At 33.4% G+C, this 15,817-nt stretch overlaps 2 protein-coding genes across 2 annotated transcripts; both read right to left on the bottom strand.

Moving 5' to 3' along the window:
• Positions 1–7,957: 7,957 nt before the first annotated feature.
• Positions 7,958–11,790, bottom strand: LOC139867422 (glyceraldehyde-3-phosphate dehydrogenase B, chloroplastic). Its single transcript, XM_071855787.1, has 9 exons — positions 11,565–11,790; positions 11,345–11,458; positions 10,598–10,759; positions 10,187–10,354; positions 9,910–10,070; positions 9,760–9,821; positions 9,428–9,477; positions 8,795–9,201; positions 7,958–8,275 (listed from the first exon to the last, which is right to left on the bottom strand). The coding sequence occupies exons 1-9, from the start codon at positions 11,667–11,669 to the stop codon at positions 8,140–8,142; spliced, it is 1,365 nt and encodes a 454-aa protein (XP_071711888.1). The 5' UTR covers positions 11,670–11,790; the 3' UTR covers positions 7,958–8,139.
• A 908-nt stretch (positions 11,791–12,698) lies between these two features.
• LOC139868154 (uncharacterized) lies at positions 12,699–15,332 on the bottom strand. Its single transcript, XM_071856487.1, has 5 exons — positions 15,174–15,332; positions 14,484–14,598; positions 14,255–14,354; positions 14,041–14,133; positions 12,699–13,077 (listed from the first exon to the last, which is right to left on the bottom strand). The coding sequence occupies exons 1-5, from the start codon at positions 15,220–15,222 to the stop codon at positions 12,937–12,939; spliced, it is 498 nt and encodes a 165-aa protein (XP_071712588.1). The 5' UTR covers positions 15,223–15,332; the 3' UTR covers positions 12,699–12,936.
• Between the last annotated feature and the right edge of the window lie 485 nt (positions 15,333–15,817).

The following is a 15,817-nucleotide window of genomic DNA, read 5'->3' as shown; positions in this document are numbered from 1 at the left end:
AAAGCTTTATAAACACTATAATATGATTTTACAAGTATTGGGAAACTATATGAAATGTTAAAATATATTCAATTGCCATGATCATTCAAATATAATATAACTCCTGAAATAAATAATGTTTTGAGTTTGATAAACTATAATTCGTTCAACTATCAAGACTTATACTATGTTAATATAATAAACATGTATAGATTTAAAGATCATATTGGGTCAGGTTGACTTTTTGAGATGACTTTTGTTAACTTTTGTATGACAGTCTCGAGCATTAGGATTGTGATACACTATGACCTGACCTAGCTTGTTAGATATGTATTGACCAACATATGTTCTCTAGGTTGAGATCTACGGTTATATTGCATTCCCAGTTTCGGTCACATTTCGGTGAATGACCTTATGTGCTGCTAAGGTGATTTTCATTTGCTCCCTTTTTAATTGCTTTTGCAATCTATATTTTTGGGCTGAGAATACATGCACTTTATTTTAAACGCAATGGATACAAGTACATACTAAATTCTACACCGAGTTTGAACCAAAAATCCCTTAGCTTTGGTAACTAGTAACTGCCGGTTATAAGAACTGGTGGGCGCGAGTAGTTATATATGGATCCATAGGGCTTGATATCCCCGTCCGAGCTAGAGCACTAGCCTTTTAACGGACGTATGCTATTTGAGAAGCGTACACGTTGGTTTGCGTGTATTATTAAGATGATTATACAAAGGGTACAAATTATATATACGTTAAGTTTAGTTACCAGGATGCTCAATTTCGTAGAATATTTTGATAAACGTTTCTGGATGAAACAACTGAAATCTTATGATCCACCTTTATATACAGATTATACGAAACATTAAAACTATGAACTCACCAACCTTTGTGTTGACACTTGTTAGCATGTTTATTCTCAGGTTTCCTAGAAGTGTTCCGCTGTTTGCTTAGATGTTAGACAAGCTATGTGCATGGAGTCGTACATGACATATTTTTCAAGGAAACGTTGCATTCACCAAATCATCACCATGTATCTTATTTTGACTGCATTGTCAACGGAAGTACTGTTGTAAACTATTATTTATGGTGATTGTCTATATGTAGAAATAATCAGATGTCGAAAACCTTTGATTTAAATATTCATTTATGGTGTACCTTTTCAAAAGAATGCAATGTTTACAAAACGTATCATATAGAGGTCAAATACCTTGCAATGAAATCAATGAATGACGTGTTCGTCCATATGGATTTGGAGCGATCGTCACAACCTTTATATACGGACTATGCGCAACATTAAAACTATGAACTCACCAACCTTTGTGTTGACACTTGAAAGCATGTTTATTCTCGGGTTCCTAGAAGTCTTCCGCTGTTTGCTTATATGTTATACAAGCTATGTGCATGGAGTCATACATGCTTTATTCGAGAAAACGTTGCATTCACAAAATCATCATCATGTATCTTATTTTGACTGCATTATCAACTGATGTAGTATTGTAAACTATGAATTACGGTGATTGTCTATATGTAGAAATCATCAAACGTCAAAAACCTTAGAATTTGATATTCAATTATGGTGTGCCTTTTCAAAAGAATGCAGTGTTTATAAAACCTATCATGTAGAGGTCAGTACCTCACTGTGAAATCGATGAATGATGTATTCGTCCAAAGGGATTTGGACGGATCATCACAAGTGGAGATTAAGTTGGTGAGCTCGTTTAATTCATTGAGCGTACGGCCACAGGGGGGTCGTGACCAATCCCATTTACCGGTAGTGACCGAATTAAGTGTCATAAGGCGATCAACGACAGTTGCGTATATAATAATAAAGTTTGCTCTAAAATTGAGTATTTATATTTATAATAATAATTATTAGTAATAACAAATGACTCTTTATCTCTTTTTTTTATAAATAAAATACAATTATTATATGAATGTTGTACAATATGCTTCAAAGTTTATTCATGTGTTCATGGGATGTTTTGTAAAAGATTGTATAATTTATTTTAAAGTATGTAAATATGGTCATGAGGTGTTTTATCATAAGGTTGTACATAATGTTTCAATATTGTACATATGGACATGATGGTCTTTTACCATAAGGTTGTACATAATATTTCAAATATTGTACATATAGTCATGGGGTATTTTATCATAAGGTTGTACATAATGTTTCACATATTATACAATTAACATGTTAATATTTTTATTAAAAATAATTATTTATTTTAATGACATCATAGAGATTTAGAAATTTTTTCATTATTTTTGAATTTTTATTAAACTTAGATAATCCTTATTTATGACATCATCATTTTAGAGATTTATACAGTTGATTTCAGATTTTATTTCATATCAAGTAGGTCAAATGGACTGGAAAAGACTGAACACGCTATTTAACAGAAATTTTCAGGGACCCACACCTTTCAATTTCAATAATATACATACAAAACAAAAAATATATGTGCCAAAGGCGCATGGCTTAGTTGGTAATGGGTGGAGGCAGTTTACCACAAATAAGCAAGGTTAGATCCCTACTACCCTCATAGCCACAACCACTGACTATGCCTCCCACATTATGAAATTGGCAGCCTGTTGTAAGTCGGACGGGATTGTCGGTTATCAACTTTTGCCAAAAAAATAAATCAACCCATTCCAACTTTCGTCTTTTGAAGGACGTAGGACAATGACATGGTTGGTGCCACGTGATAGTTGAAAATGGTCTAATAGAAGTATTTGTGGTCAACGTAACTCGACCTGAATTGATTTATTGTTTATCGTGTATTATATATCATATACGTATACGTATGTATCCTTAGAATATTTAGATGCATACCTGTATCCCCAAACAGCTAATAGCCTAATATAGCCCAACTGTTAATCCGTTCTCTTCCTTAGCCCAATAGCCGCTTACTTACAAGAGCCATCAGTTCAAGATCACAGAATTAGAAACCCTAGTTCAGCAACGATTCCAGCCACAATCTTACGCCCATCTTCAACCTTCACCAACCCTAAATCGTTCTTTCCAGACTCTTGACAGATGGAAATCGAGACAAGTCAAAGGTAAGTTCCTTCAATTCAATTTTCAATTCGTTTTAAACATCAAATCGATTCCACAAAACATAAAGTTTTCTGTTTCTATAGGAAAATATATAGTTTCAGGTTTAATATTTTCGGGCCTTGATATACGATACGAGCAAGGGTTTGAAGCAACTCAAGTAATGTGTCGCAGTTTACAAAAATAAAAGTCGTTTTTACTTGTGAAGTTGCACAATCCCACGTTACATTCCATAAAGCCAGCTAGTTTATGCATGCATGCATGTCCATGACCCATGTTCACATAATCACATGTTTCTTTTATCATGTATCCCATTAATTATAAATTTAATAGTTAGAAGAAGTCTTAGTTTTGTAGTATAAATATGTAAGTTATTGTTATCAAATGGTTATGAATGAATGAAAAAGTGGATTAGTCCAAAGTCTCAGATTGACCATCTCGAATCAGTATAATACCACAAAGATTTCGAGTTTGTTGAATGAATTAAAATCCTAGTTAGTTTATTGAATTGAAGGAGGTTTAATTTATTATTTTTAATAATAGAAATAATAAATATCATTAAGAATCTGTACCTTTGATTAATTAAATTAAAACATTAAGCATTTAACTCTTAATCATCACGTTTTATTAAACACTGACTAATTGATGTAATAATAATAGTTATCATATCGTTAATGCTTTATTTATTTATTTTACTATTGGGAGTGTTTCAGGATGAATGAAGAGGAGAAACAAGTGATGTTGAAAAGTATCTTTTCCAAATTGGAAGTGCTAGCAGAGTTATCAGAGCTGGAGTTAAATTATCTTCGTAAGCAGGTTTTTAAAGAGAACAAAACAGGAGATTTATCTAGAAAACTCATGGAGGAGAAACAAGCCCTAGAAACAGAATGTGATCGACGAATCAAAGAAAAAGATATTGAGATATATAATCTTACTGAAAATTTGGAAAAAAGAGATGTCGTTATTGAGGAACTTAATGGTACGATAAAGCTAGAAAGGAGAGAAATGGCGCGGATGAACTCTAAAGCTCACAAGTGGAAATGTTCGGTTGATAAGATGTCGTCTGAATTGAAGGAGGCTTGGAGACTAAGGTGGATGATGGAAAAAAAGTGCTCGAATTCTGTAACAACAGTTACCCAATTACAGGAGGAAGTAGACAAGTTACATTACCAAATTAATCAGAAAGATGAACAGATTAAGAGAATTTCATTGGAGCTTGAAAGTGTTAAAAAATATGGAGAAGATAGAAGTGAATTGGTGAAGGTAATAAACAAGGATAGAAAAAAGCTAAAGAAGGAATCAAAAAGATTGATGAGGGAAAAGGATGTTATTATTAGAGATTTGGAGTCAGAATTGAAAGAGCTCAAGGTAAACATCCAATTTCTGTTTTCAGATGTATGCAGTTTATTAATTAAAATACATATGCAATTACAAAATTGCATTTTATTTTATTAGAACTAAAAATACACATACACAAATGCATATTGATACACGTAATTTTTTTTAATCTTCAAATACACAATACACAAATGCATATTCATTCATTATTGATACAGATAACTGCAATTATTAATCTTCAATCTGCAGGATACATATGAAACCACTAGCGATAACAGTGAAATCATATATATTTCGGAAACAGCAAAAAGAGGAGATATTGTAGGAGAAGGTTTGTTGTTATTTTTATTTATTAATTATTACGTTGTAATTATTATTAGTATTATTATTTAATTTTTAATTATTAATTATTATCTCAGATATTAATTCTCCTTTTATACGGATGGCAATCTCGTTACTTGCCAATTTTTTTGAGAGGCACTGGTTTATAGGTGTGGCATTTAAGAGACCCGTAACTCAATTGGAAGGATTTTTTACAAGGATTTACGGGGAAGAATATTCAAAGTTTATTCATAAGTTTCTTTCCGAGTCTGGGCCGGTGTGTTGCATATAAGTTTTGTGCTATTTGATAATATATATATATATATATATATATATATATATATATATATATATATATATATATATATATATATATATATATATATTCTTATCGTATTTTTTTATTTTTATTTTTTATTTTTTTATTTTTTTATTATTATTTATTTTTGTTTTTTTTTTGTTTTTGACATATTTGTTCAATTTTTTAGGATGGTAAGAGTTTTTGTTCGTCCCAGTATGATCTAATTCTCCCGTTTGCTTTATATGTTGCTGAACATGATTTAGAGTCAGTCAGAGCGTACCAAATTGCAACAGTGTTTAGGAACTATGATTTATTTTATCAATGTAATTTTGACATTGCCGGTGATGAAACAATAGAAGCAGACTTCGAGGTAGTCCATATTATCACTGATCTGCTAAATGAGCTCGATATTGGTGATTATGAGGTAAATTAGTTTCCCTAAGAGTCTTGTAAAACAACTACGGAGTACATTCATAATCGTTTATCATTTACTTAATATATTCAACCAATTATTATTAACATCGACTAACTTTTCTTTCTGCAGATAAAGTTGAATCACCGAAAGTTACTGGATGGAATGTTAAATACGCGTGGTGTGCCGCCACACAAGTTTCGAACCGTCTGTTTAAGCATTGACAAATTAGACAAGCAGTCGTTTGAGCAGATTAAAAAGGAACTAGTAAGTAAATGTAGTAGGTTGTGATCAATCATCATCACCTATTAATTATTATTATTATTGTTATTATTATTATTATTATTATTATTATTATTACTACTATTACTATTACTATTATTACTATTACTATTACTATTATTATTATTATTATTATTATTATTGTTATTATTATTATTATGGCATTATGTCACGGACTTATCTCGATAAGCTCACGTGCGGCACTTAGTCTCTACTAAGTCAGCCTTACCCGGACCTTATAACGATTCAAGTAACCAAAAGAGAAAATATTATAGAACAAGTGGAATTTAAGAAAATACTTATATTGCTTGAGAATGCTTTACAAGAAAGAATGTTTGAGATTTGAGGTGTGGTGTGTCAAATGAGACCACCCATATTTATACTACTCCTAACACAAAATGGATGGCTAAGATTAATCTAAATCAATGGTTAGGATCTAAGTACTAGAAACTTCAAGTATATACATGGAGATAGATATTTCCATGAACATTCCATACCATTCCATGGAAGAACTCATGGGAAAGTTCTAGGGAGCTTCCATGATATTCTTGGGCCTTCCATGAAGTTCTTGAATTAAAACTCTTAATTGGGTCATAATCTTAGTGGGTTGGGCCACAAACTTATTGGGTTGTGACAATTATGTAGGATTTTAAATTATGTGGTTTCGTTTTTTTAATGATTAATGACAATATTCTGTCATTTTTAGATCGATGAGGGCTTAGATGTTGAGACAGTGGAGAAAATTCGTTTGTTTATGCCGCTGAGAGGCCACCCTCTGAAATTATTATCGGAACTAAAAGAAAAATATAGTCAATTTCTAACAAATGCCTCCTCAAAGCAGGCATTGAACGACTTGGAGGAGTTATTTAATTTGTTAGAAGCGAATAGATGTGTCGATAAAGTAGTTCTTGATTTGAGTCTGAGTTTGGCAAGAAGCCCCGACTATTACACTGGTGTCATATATGAAGCAGTTTTAAAGGGGGGGACCACTGAGGTTTGTTTTTTTATTATTTATATTTTTATTTATTTATTATTAAATTGGACCGTGGAGTAGTTTATATGATACCTTGCAATCAAGACTCAAATCTCAATAAATGGTTCCATTGGGATTTTAAAACTTGTTTGTTTACAAAATGAAAGAACTACCTGGTCCTCCATAAAAAAATGTAAAGGTAAAAATGGGTCTCGACTCGACCCAAACCAACCCGTTGAATAACCTTGTCTACATGTTTATGCAGCAGGTTGTGTCGTTTGCTTCTGGAGGACGTTACGATAATCTTATAGGCATGTGTGGTTCAAAACATGTTCCTGCAATTGGTGTCACTTTGGAATTAGAGCATGTATCTAAAGAATTCCGAAAGAGGAGAATATGTTGTTCGTAAAATGTAAAAGGCGCATTTATTCGTCGATTTGCAAAGCCTCTTAGTTGGTTAATTTAGTGGTCAGTTTTCATTTACAAGAGTATTATTTCGTGATATTACAAGTTTGTTGTTTTTAAACCCTTCCAGACTGGTCCTCTTATAATTATATTTACTTATAAGTTATGTCATTCATTTTGAAAGATGCTAGGATGCACCACACCAAGGAAAGGTAATTACTGTTGACTTATATAATAAAATTGTGTGAGCCTATAAGAGTATGGATGATATTTTGGTTGAATGGAAATTGACAACCCATTTGGGTCATACGCGCCTATATTGACCCATATGCACAATTTTTAAAGAAATTGAAGTCACCAACACGTCTAAAATTTCATCATAGGCTTATGGTATCAGTTGGGTCAGCCCATGTTGGATACTTTAATTTTTAGCTGTCAACAAAAAAGTTTTACCATTTCGGTAAAGTGTCAAAATTGACTCTCGGACCTACTTTGCGGTATCATTAGTTGAACATAGTTAAGGTTTGGTATAAATTAATACTCCGTAACTGATTTAGAAAGTAGACCCAACAAGCTTTAGAATGGTAGTATATGATATGGATGTGATGATCGAGTATAAGCGTTTGAGTACTTTAACAAAGGTTGATGTGCAAATAGCTTCGTTATACATTGTGTGGGCCCTACAACTTTATGGTATGATCCACACCTAAAACGATCGCAGCAACGCGCGGTCCGTCTCAAAACTAGTTAGCACTAAAAGATCACCAAATTTGACCCTCACTAATCTTATACATAGGGTCCATGAATTAACATAAAAAACGTGATTAGTTAAGTATTAAGCATAATAAACCAAATACAATGCTCAAATAAAAATCGAGGCAGTTAACAAAATAAGAGTTATCATTATTTTATTCTCAACATATATATAAACTATGGCTTTTCTTACCACGGCATGCAATTTTAAATAAAAACTTCATGGTCATTTGAATGTTATATCTTACAGAATAAATCATCAAGGTATTGCATAACGATGATATTTGGTTTCAAACTATAGTACAAAAGAATCAAGCTTCGAAGACTTTGCACTCATCTTCAGCAGGGTTGGTCTCGCAAAACTCCTCCAAAGGATCCCCGCTTCCTGCAACCGCAACGCCTGGCCATTTGCTTGCAACTAAATGTGCCAAATCGACCACACGTTGACTAAAATGGAAAAGGTTAATGCACATTAGCCTTTCGTAATCAAATTTAACACACAAACTATTTATGACGTTATAAAACCAATCCTAACCGAAACTTCCAACTTTCGGGTATATTTGGATGCGAGCTTTCTAGAGCTTCTAGCTTTTACGAAAAAGCTCGGCCAATAAAAAATTTTGTTTAGTTAAAAAAGCTTAAAACTTTTAGACACAGGAAAAAAGTTAAATGTTAAAAGATACTAGAACTAGCGTTTGAGAAAAAAGTTTATAACTTTTTGTTATTTTACCTTTTATTTTAACAGTTTCACCTACACAAACACCTAAATACATATAAAAAACTAACAGCCACCGGCTACAAGCTACCAACTAATTTTGTCAAACAATGAGTAACACGATGGTTGAAAGTGGTCTAATATAAATGTTTATAGTCAATGTTTATAGTCAACGCAACTCCACTGGAATTGATTTATTGTTTTAACATGTACCATATATATATGTGTCCTTAGAATATTTAGATTCATACCTGTATCCCCATTCATTGTCGTACCAAGCAACAACTTTAACCATATCGTCACCCATGACCATGGTCAACGATGCGTCAATAGTTGTTGAAACATCAGAGCACCTAAAGTCAACTGACACAAGTGGCTCGTCACAAACAGCCAAGATCCCGTTCAATGGCCCGTCAGCTGCTTTACGAAAAGCAGCATTTACGTCCTCAGCTGTGAGTCCCTTTTTAGCTACGTTGACAACAAGATCAACAACAGACACATTAGGTGTGGGGACACGAAGTGCTATGCCGTTGAGCTTGCCCTTAAGTTGAGGCAGGACCAACGACACAGCCTTGGCTGCACCGGTGCTGGTTGGGACTATGTTCAATGCTGCAGCTCTAGCCCTCCTTAAGTCCCTGTGTGAAGCGTCCAATAGCCTCTGAACCATAAAACCTTAATCAGTATCATTACTACAATAATGTTTAACCATTCATATATTTTTAAATTTTTATAAAAAATTTATTTTTTTTCTAAAAAATACGTAACATTTCACTTGAACTATTTTATTAATGCATAAACAACCCTCAACAATGTTGTGTCCTGTTAGCTGCACAGATGATTTTTCCTTGAAACTAAAATGTTTGTGTCTAAAATTGACAATGTACCTGGTCACCAGTGTAGGAGTGAGTTGTAGTCATCGTTCCCTTTACAATACCTTTCGATCACAGAAAAAAAAAAAAGTCAGGGTCTGTATACTTTCCACTTATTAATCTGTTTGTATATAGCTTTTAATCCGAGAAGTTATATTGTTTGTCACTTAATCTTTCACCTCATCTGAAGAAAATGTCTGTTTATGGAAGACACAGAAAAAAAGGTCCTTCTCAAACAGACTTATATCCAAACAACACTTGATACAAAATAAAAATAAAAACCCCCTTATATATATAGATGCATAACGGGGTGTAACGTTAGTTTTTAAAGGTAATAATGTGCTAACCGAATTCTTCATCCATGACCTTGGCGAAAGGAGCCAAGCAGTTAGTGGTGCAAGAAGCGTTGCTGAAAAACAAAATTTTGTCACATTTAGTTCGTGAATGAATACGAATAAGCCAAGATCATAAGAAATTTTTTTTATAAATAAATGGACCTGACGATGTTGGCAACATCATGACCATAGTCCTTCTCATTAACACCAACGACATATGTTGGAATATCAGCCCCTTTGGCGGGCGCTGTGATGATGACTTTCTTAGCACCGGCCTGGATGTGCTTGCCCGCACCTGGTCCATCCACGAAAACCCCGGTTCCCTAGTTCGTAAATAGATATCATGGTCATGATTACATATGAACTTCAAGATTTATCATATTGACCTTAAACAATTGTAAATAGTACAATTTAGGAACGAAAATTGGCTTTGATATACCTCGATAACAATGTCAATGCCAAGTTCAGCCCATGGAAGCTTGAGAGGGTCTCGGCTAGAAACAACCTTGATCAGCTTTCCATCGACACTAATTGTCTCATTATCAACAATCTTAACATCGGCTTTGAACGTACCCAACATGGAGTCATACTTGAGCAAGTGAGAAGCCTACACATATATAGCAAATCGCGAAAACTTATAACCTAGACTTTGAAATTTGTATCCTTAAGAATTTTTCTAAAGACAACCTATCATGTTGTTAAGAGGCACTATTGTCTTGTACAAAACGGTCAATGTTGACTTTTTACATGGAGAATATTAAGATGTACAAAACTTTCTTGCACCTTAACGACAACCCTAAATGCCGCCGTTAGAAAAATTCTAAAATTAGTTGTGGTTACTTTTACTTACGTTCTTAACACCACCACTGTCGTTAACCACCACGACTTCGAGTGGGGAGTCGATTCGCCCATGCCAACACCTGAGAAAGTTGCGGCCGATACGTCCAAACCCATTGATTGCTACCTTCAATTTTGCAACTGTCTCTACCTTAACTGCAGCTGATCCTGCAGCCTGATTTATTTAAAAAAATAAAATAAAAAACAAATTTACATAATCTTTTACATAAATGTACACTGATTCAAAGATTTTATAAATGCATTGAATCGTAACACAAATTTTGTTTTATGCTACTCATAATATAACAAGTTCACTCACAAAACTTACTAAATGTTTATGTTGAAACTTTGACTGATAACAACACACAACAAGATAATAAATAAATAATTACCTGACCATTAAAATCATAAAGGAGATGTTTAACTCTAAGCTCAACTGTATTTATTTATTTATTAGTGTATTTCTTTGTCATTAAACAAATATATATCATGATAGTTGTATAATTCTACGTTTCGGCACCCCCTGTATGGGCTGTCCTTTACAACTTTGTTTTGAAACAGATTTTGTTATTTACCTATGTGGAATAGATCTAAATAAGTTACTCTAAACAACAACAACAACAACAACAACAGAACCCAATCCCGCACAAATAAATTACTCTAAACATATCAAATTATATTAGTTTAAAAGAAATCAAAATCATATTGCAAATAAGAATCTAATCATGCATCTCAAAACTAAATTCCAAACTGCATATACCTTAGTGGCAAATTGCGCAGACACAGCGTCGAAAAAAGACGAGTCCTTAACATACTTAGCGTATGTAACACCACTGCCTGATCGTAGCCCAGAGAATTCGGCTACTTCAATCCTCTACATACCAACAGAAGTAACATTCAAAACTGTATCTAAACACATAAAGATAATACACATTTGTTAAATTTGATGCGAATATAAATATAAATATAAATAAATAGACCTTGGTGGAGCATTGAGAAGGATAAGATGTTGATATGGAAGTTTTGGAAGGAAGCCTGGTTATGGTAGGGATTCTAGTTGAAGCTAAAGCTGCATTGGAAGCCATGACTGAATGCAACTAGAAACTCACAGGTATGTTTTACTTACTTTTTATATATGATTTTTGTTTTAGTATACTTTTTCTTCATAAGATTATGGGGTTGAAACTATGGTGATGAAATGAGTGGTTTAAGTAACAGATAAGATCATGTGTTCAATATCCACCTCTCAAACATCTTATACTTTTAACCACAATATCAACTTTTGCATTGTATTCTTTTTTTGGTAATTGGTAAATGATAATATAAATATCACCAAGACAGTTTGGCACAAGATTATGGTATAACTATATGTTTATCTCTTGGTAATACTGTTTACTTAAGGATTGACATGTAAATGACCCCAGAGTTTGATTCTAAAACTTTTACATGTACACCAATAACGTCATTTAGCAATTAGCATGTATTTAGCCTTCATTTTAGTCCTACGCAGTGTAGTATCATTTTTCTTGTGAATTATAAATGTTTTACATCATCAACAAATGACGAAAACGAAACATTTGTACTAACTTCTGTGATGAAACTGAGACATCTCATAGTACAATGACATTATGACCAAATAGAACATGGACTATGTAACTAATTAGTGATATCCACCACCTTATTTTATGCTATAATACATAAGTTGTTCTGATATGGGTGTAACAGGTAAAGGTTACATAAAAATATAGAACTGCATTTCATGTACCCAAAAGAAGCACAAGTAACATGTAGGAATATGGAAGGATAAGATATAACGATATCTTGCAAGGTTGAAAAGAAATTTACTTCAAAATGATTGGGATACATCAGATATCATTTCCACCTGGCATCGCCAAAGTGGGTTCCACTAATTTGTTTAGACACCACCAATCCAAATAAAGACAATAATAACATGCATAGTTAACTTGTACAGTACAAGTCCTCCAAGCAGCGGATTCAAGGTCTTGGTAAGAGTCGTTATAAGGTTATCACTTATCAGGCTTTTCATCATATAAAAGGGTAAGCTTGAACTGAATAATGGTACAAACTCCATTGCATAAGGTATACGTTACTAGAGCGTTGTCGGGTTTCGATTATTCTAGCTCTTAAGTAAAATAAACACACAATACATTACATGCTTATAATGTTAAAAAGAAATATTCGCATAGGGACAATTTATATTTTTAGTCACATTTTGATGTCAAGAACTCAAAACAGAACATAATAGGTTCACTATTATTTCATGGAACAAATATTGCTTATCGGTATGAAGATGACTGATGACTATTATGATGTTATAAACACACCATGTTATCAGGCAACAGACTGGGACTTTTCAGGAACGATTGCACCATTTGCGGTTGACTCCTCGTCGTCTGATTTTAACTGAGAAGATACATCATCTATTGCATCGTTCAGCTGTGCTATCTTCTCGGACAGTTTTTTGCGTGTTTTCTGGAAGAAAAAAAAAAAAATGACATCAAGTTTATTACTTCAAGTATCGATTTAAAAGGTTGAGTTGAGTAATTGGCTGTACAATCGTAGTCCTAAGATGGACAGGTGTGGTGACAAGTCAAAACGTGTTAAGGTCAAAAGTGCAAATTCTAAAGGTATGTGATAACGGATTGGGTTGACCCACCAACACATTTATCCTTTCACTCGATAATAAATATAACTATCACTAAGAGCCCAATAGTTGGGGCCCTTAGATCCTTACAAGAGGTCTCAAGTTCAAATCTTAACACATAAGGGTTTGGAAACAGACACGGATTAATCCGCTTAGGCTACGTACACCGAAATAAAAATACTCGAACATGAAAACTTCATCACATCACTCGGTATTAATATTAGTAATAGTATAGTAATAATGATTAAATAATAATAATAATTACTCCATATTAGAATAAGGTTCTAGATTTATAAATAAATCAATTAAAAAGTTTTCAATTGTTTGACCTTTTTTCTTTCAATTTTGGTTATTTCAATTTTTCCCGAATCAACCAACTTTCATGTAAATTGGTTAAAACCAGCATCTATGTATACCAATACAAAGACAATTTTGAGCACAAAACTATTACTAAGCTAAACTAAACGGAAAAGGTTTTCCCTGTGTATGCTACCCCCTCAAATGTACGTACGCTGCCTAACAAGGTTATCGCGTGACCGTTTCCGACCATTTCCCTGACCACCTCAAGATGTGTTGCTTGTGAGGTTTGAACATCAGAAATCTTTTAAGAATATTATAAAGCCAAAAACTAGGACATATTGTGATGGTTAGCACGAAACTGTTAGGCCTCAGTCAATAATAGTTACCATCTGTTATTCCATTTTACTGTTCAATCTATCAGTACTATTTTCTATCCAAGTCCTATCATAAGAAAAAACTCACTTAATATGAAGAAGAAAAAAAATGTCTACCTCCATAGCTTTTTCTTCATCATAAATGAAAGCAGGCAGCTTCTTCAACAACTCCTTTTTGTCAGCTCCTGCTACTGATATTGTCTTGCTTATCTGATTAAAACCAATATAACGTTTTATTTAATTTTTTAACTTCATGAATCATGACAATATCAACAAGTAGGATTAAGTTGGCGTTTTCAATGTAATAAACGAATTTATATAAAATTCTAACCTGAGGTGCATACACAAGACCAAGTGTACCAACAACCAATCCTCCAAGAACAAAGCCACCGACAAAGGCGGCACTCGCACCGCTCGATCTTCCATCGTCACTAGAGATGATTAAAACAATAACTTATTTATATATCATAGTACATACATAATTATTATAGAAAACGATCGAGTGTTCATGAAAAAATATCATACACATAGGACAAAAGAATCAAGAAAGTAACAGTTACCTATATCTTGCTTGAATAGAAATTGTCCTTTTAGATGAGCGTAATTGTACACTACTCACATGGCTTTGTCCAAACAACAATTTAGCGCTTTGGTCAAGCGACTTCAAATCTGAACCTACAACAACACCACATCATCAAGATCTAATCAATAAAATGAACTTCGAAACAAATTGATACTTATGTAATTACATTTTTAAAGCCTTTAATTAATGATAAACCAATTTATTAGATGTCTGAATTGTTCATCACATATGTATAACAAACATATTTTGTATTCAATGACCACAATCAAACTTTGTAACTTTAGTGAACCATTTTTAAAAGCCATTTCCATATTTCTGATGATGGTACTAATACTAGTATTTGGTTAATGCTTATTTTTAAAAATGGTCTTACATAAATTTATCATCTTTTATCTTATACAAAATTAAATCAACTGTAAGTACTAAAATAAGCTATACCCAATTAAATCATGATCTACTTATGTAACAACAACATACGGAGTAAGCATTTTTCAGTATACAAACTAAACCCTAAGAAGAAGTTAGTGAGTAATTAATATTAATAAGGAGTAATACAGAATGCAAAAAGTTAGGGTTCTAAAAATTCTATCAAACAACATATAAAGTCATGAATTTTCTACTAAATTAATCAAAACACAATGCTGATGAATGAATTTAAGAAGAATACCAGATGATAATTGATTTGGTGAAATCAAGGAATTTGAAAATGCAGACATGGCTTCGAATTTGGAATACAGATCGCTGATGTGTGTGAGTTTGAAGGTGGTGATTACGAGTATTATTGTTTTGTTGTTCGATAATATCGATGTTTAGCAGCGTCGTTAATGACGATATAAGTTAGGTTATGGAGTACCCAATAGTCAAACCAACCATATGTAACTAGTTGACCAGCTTACTTTGCCAGCCCCTTTTTTTTTTTTTCTTTTTTTTTTTTTTTTTTTTTTGGGAGTACGGGATTGGGACTTAACCACTTACGCGTTCATCCTCACAGTTACATAACATGCTGTCAACTGCTGCCGAGAAGGAAACCCGACCCAATCCGAGGGCATGGCGGGTAAAACCCCCATCCCACACTGCCCCCGCAACACGATGTGCGAAAGGTACCCTTGAGTGTAATTCAAGGGTAAAGGGGCAACCTTGTGTGCAATACTGCACCCCACGGGAAGTCGAACTCCCGACCTCTTGCTAAGAGAGTCAGGACACTATCACATGAGCTATAACACATGGTTCTTTGCCACTACCATTTTAACCATACATTACCCAAGTTCACGCTAATATCTTCGCTCAGGATCGACTGTCACTGCTCACGAG

This window comes from Rutidosis leptorrhynchoides, chromosome 9 (genome assembly GCF_046630445.1).
Source record: "Rutidosis leptorrhynchoides isolate AG116_Rl617_1_P2 chromosome 9, CSIRO_AGI_Rlap_v1, whole genome shotgun sequence".
Classification (NCBI taxonomy): domain Eukaryota; kingdom Viridiplantae; phylum Streptophyta; class Magnoliopsida; order Asterales; family Asteraceae; genus Rutidosis; species Rutidosis leptorrhynchoides.
The sequence above is the reverse complement of the archived record's forward strand: the minus strand, read 5'-3'. Positions and strand labels throughout refer to the sequence as shown.

Coding starts and splice junctions, on each gene's coding strand:
- LOC139868154 (XM_071856487.1), bottom strand. CDS start 15,222: ATGTCTGCATTTTCAAATTCCTTGATTTCACCAAATCAATTATCATCT. Junction 14,599..15,173: donor ACCAAATCAATTATCATCTG/GTATTCTTCTTA, acceptor GTGTTGTTGTAG/GTTCAGATTTGAAGTCGCTT. Junction 14,134..14,254: donor GTCTTGTGTATGCACCTCAG/GTTAGAATTTTA, acceptor GGTTTTAATCAG/ATAAGCAAGACAATATCAGT.
- LOC139867422 (XM_071855787.1), bottom strand. CDS start 11,669: ATGGCTTCCAATGCAGCTTTAGCTTCAACTAGAATCCCTACCATAACC. Junction 10,760..11,344: donor CTGCGCAATTTGCCACTAAG/GTATATGCAGTT, acceptor TAAATAAATCAG/GCTGCAGGATCAGCTGCAGT. Junction 9,478..9,759: donor GGTCATGGATGAAGAATTCG/GTTAGCACATTA, acceptor TGTGATCGAAAG/GTATTGTAAAGGGAACGATG.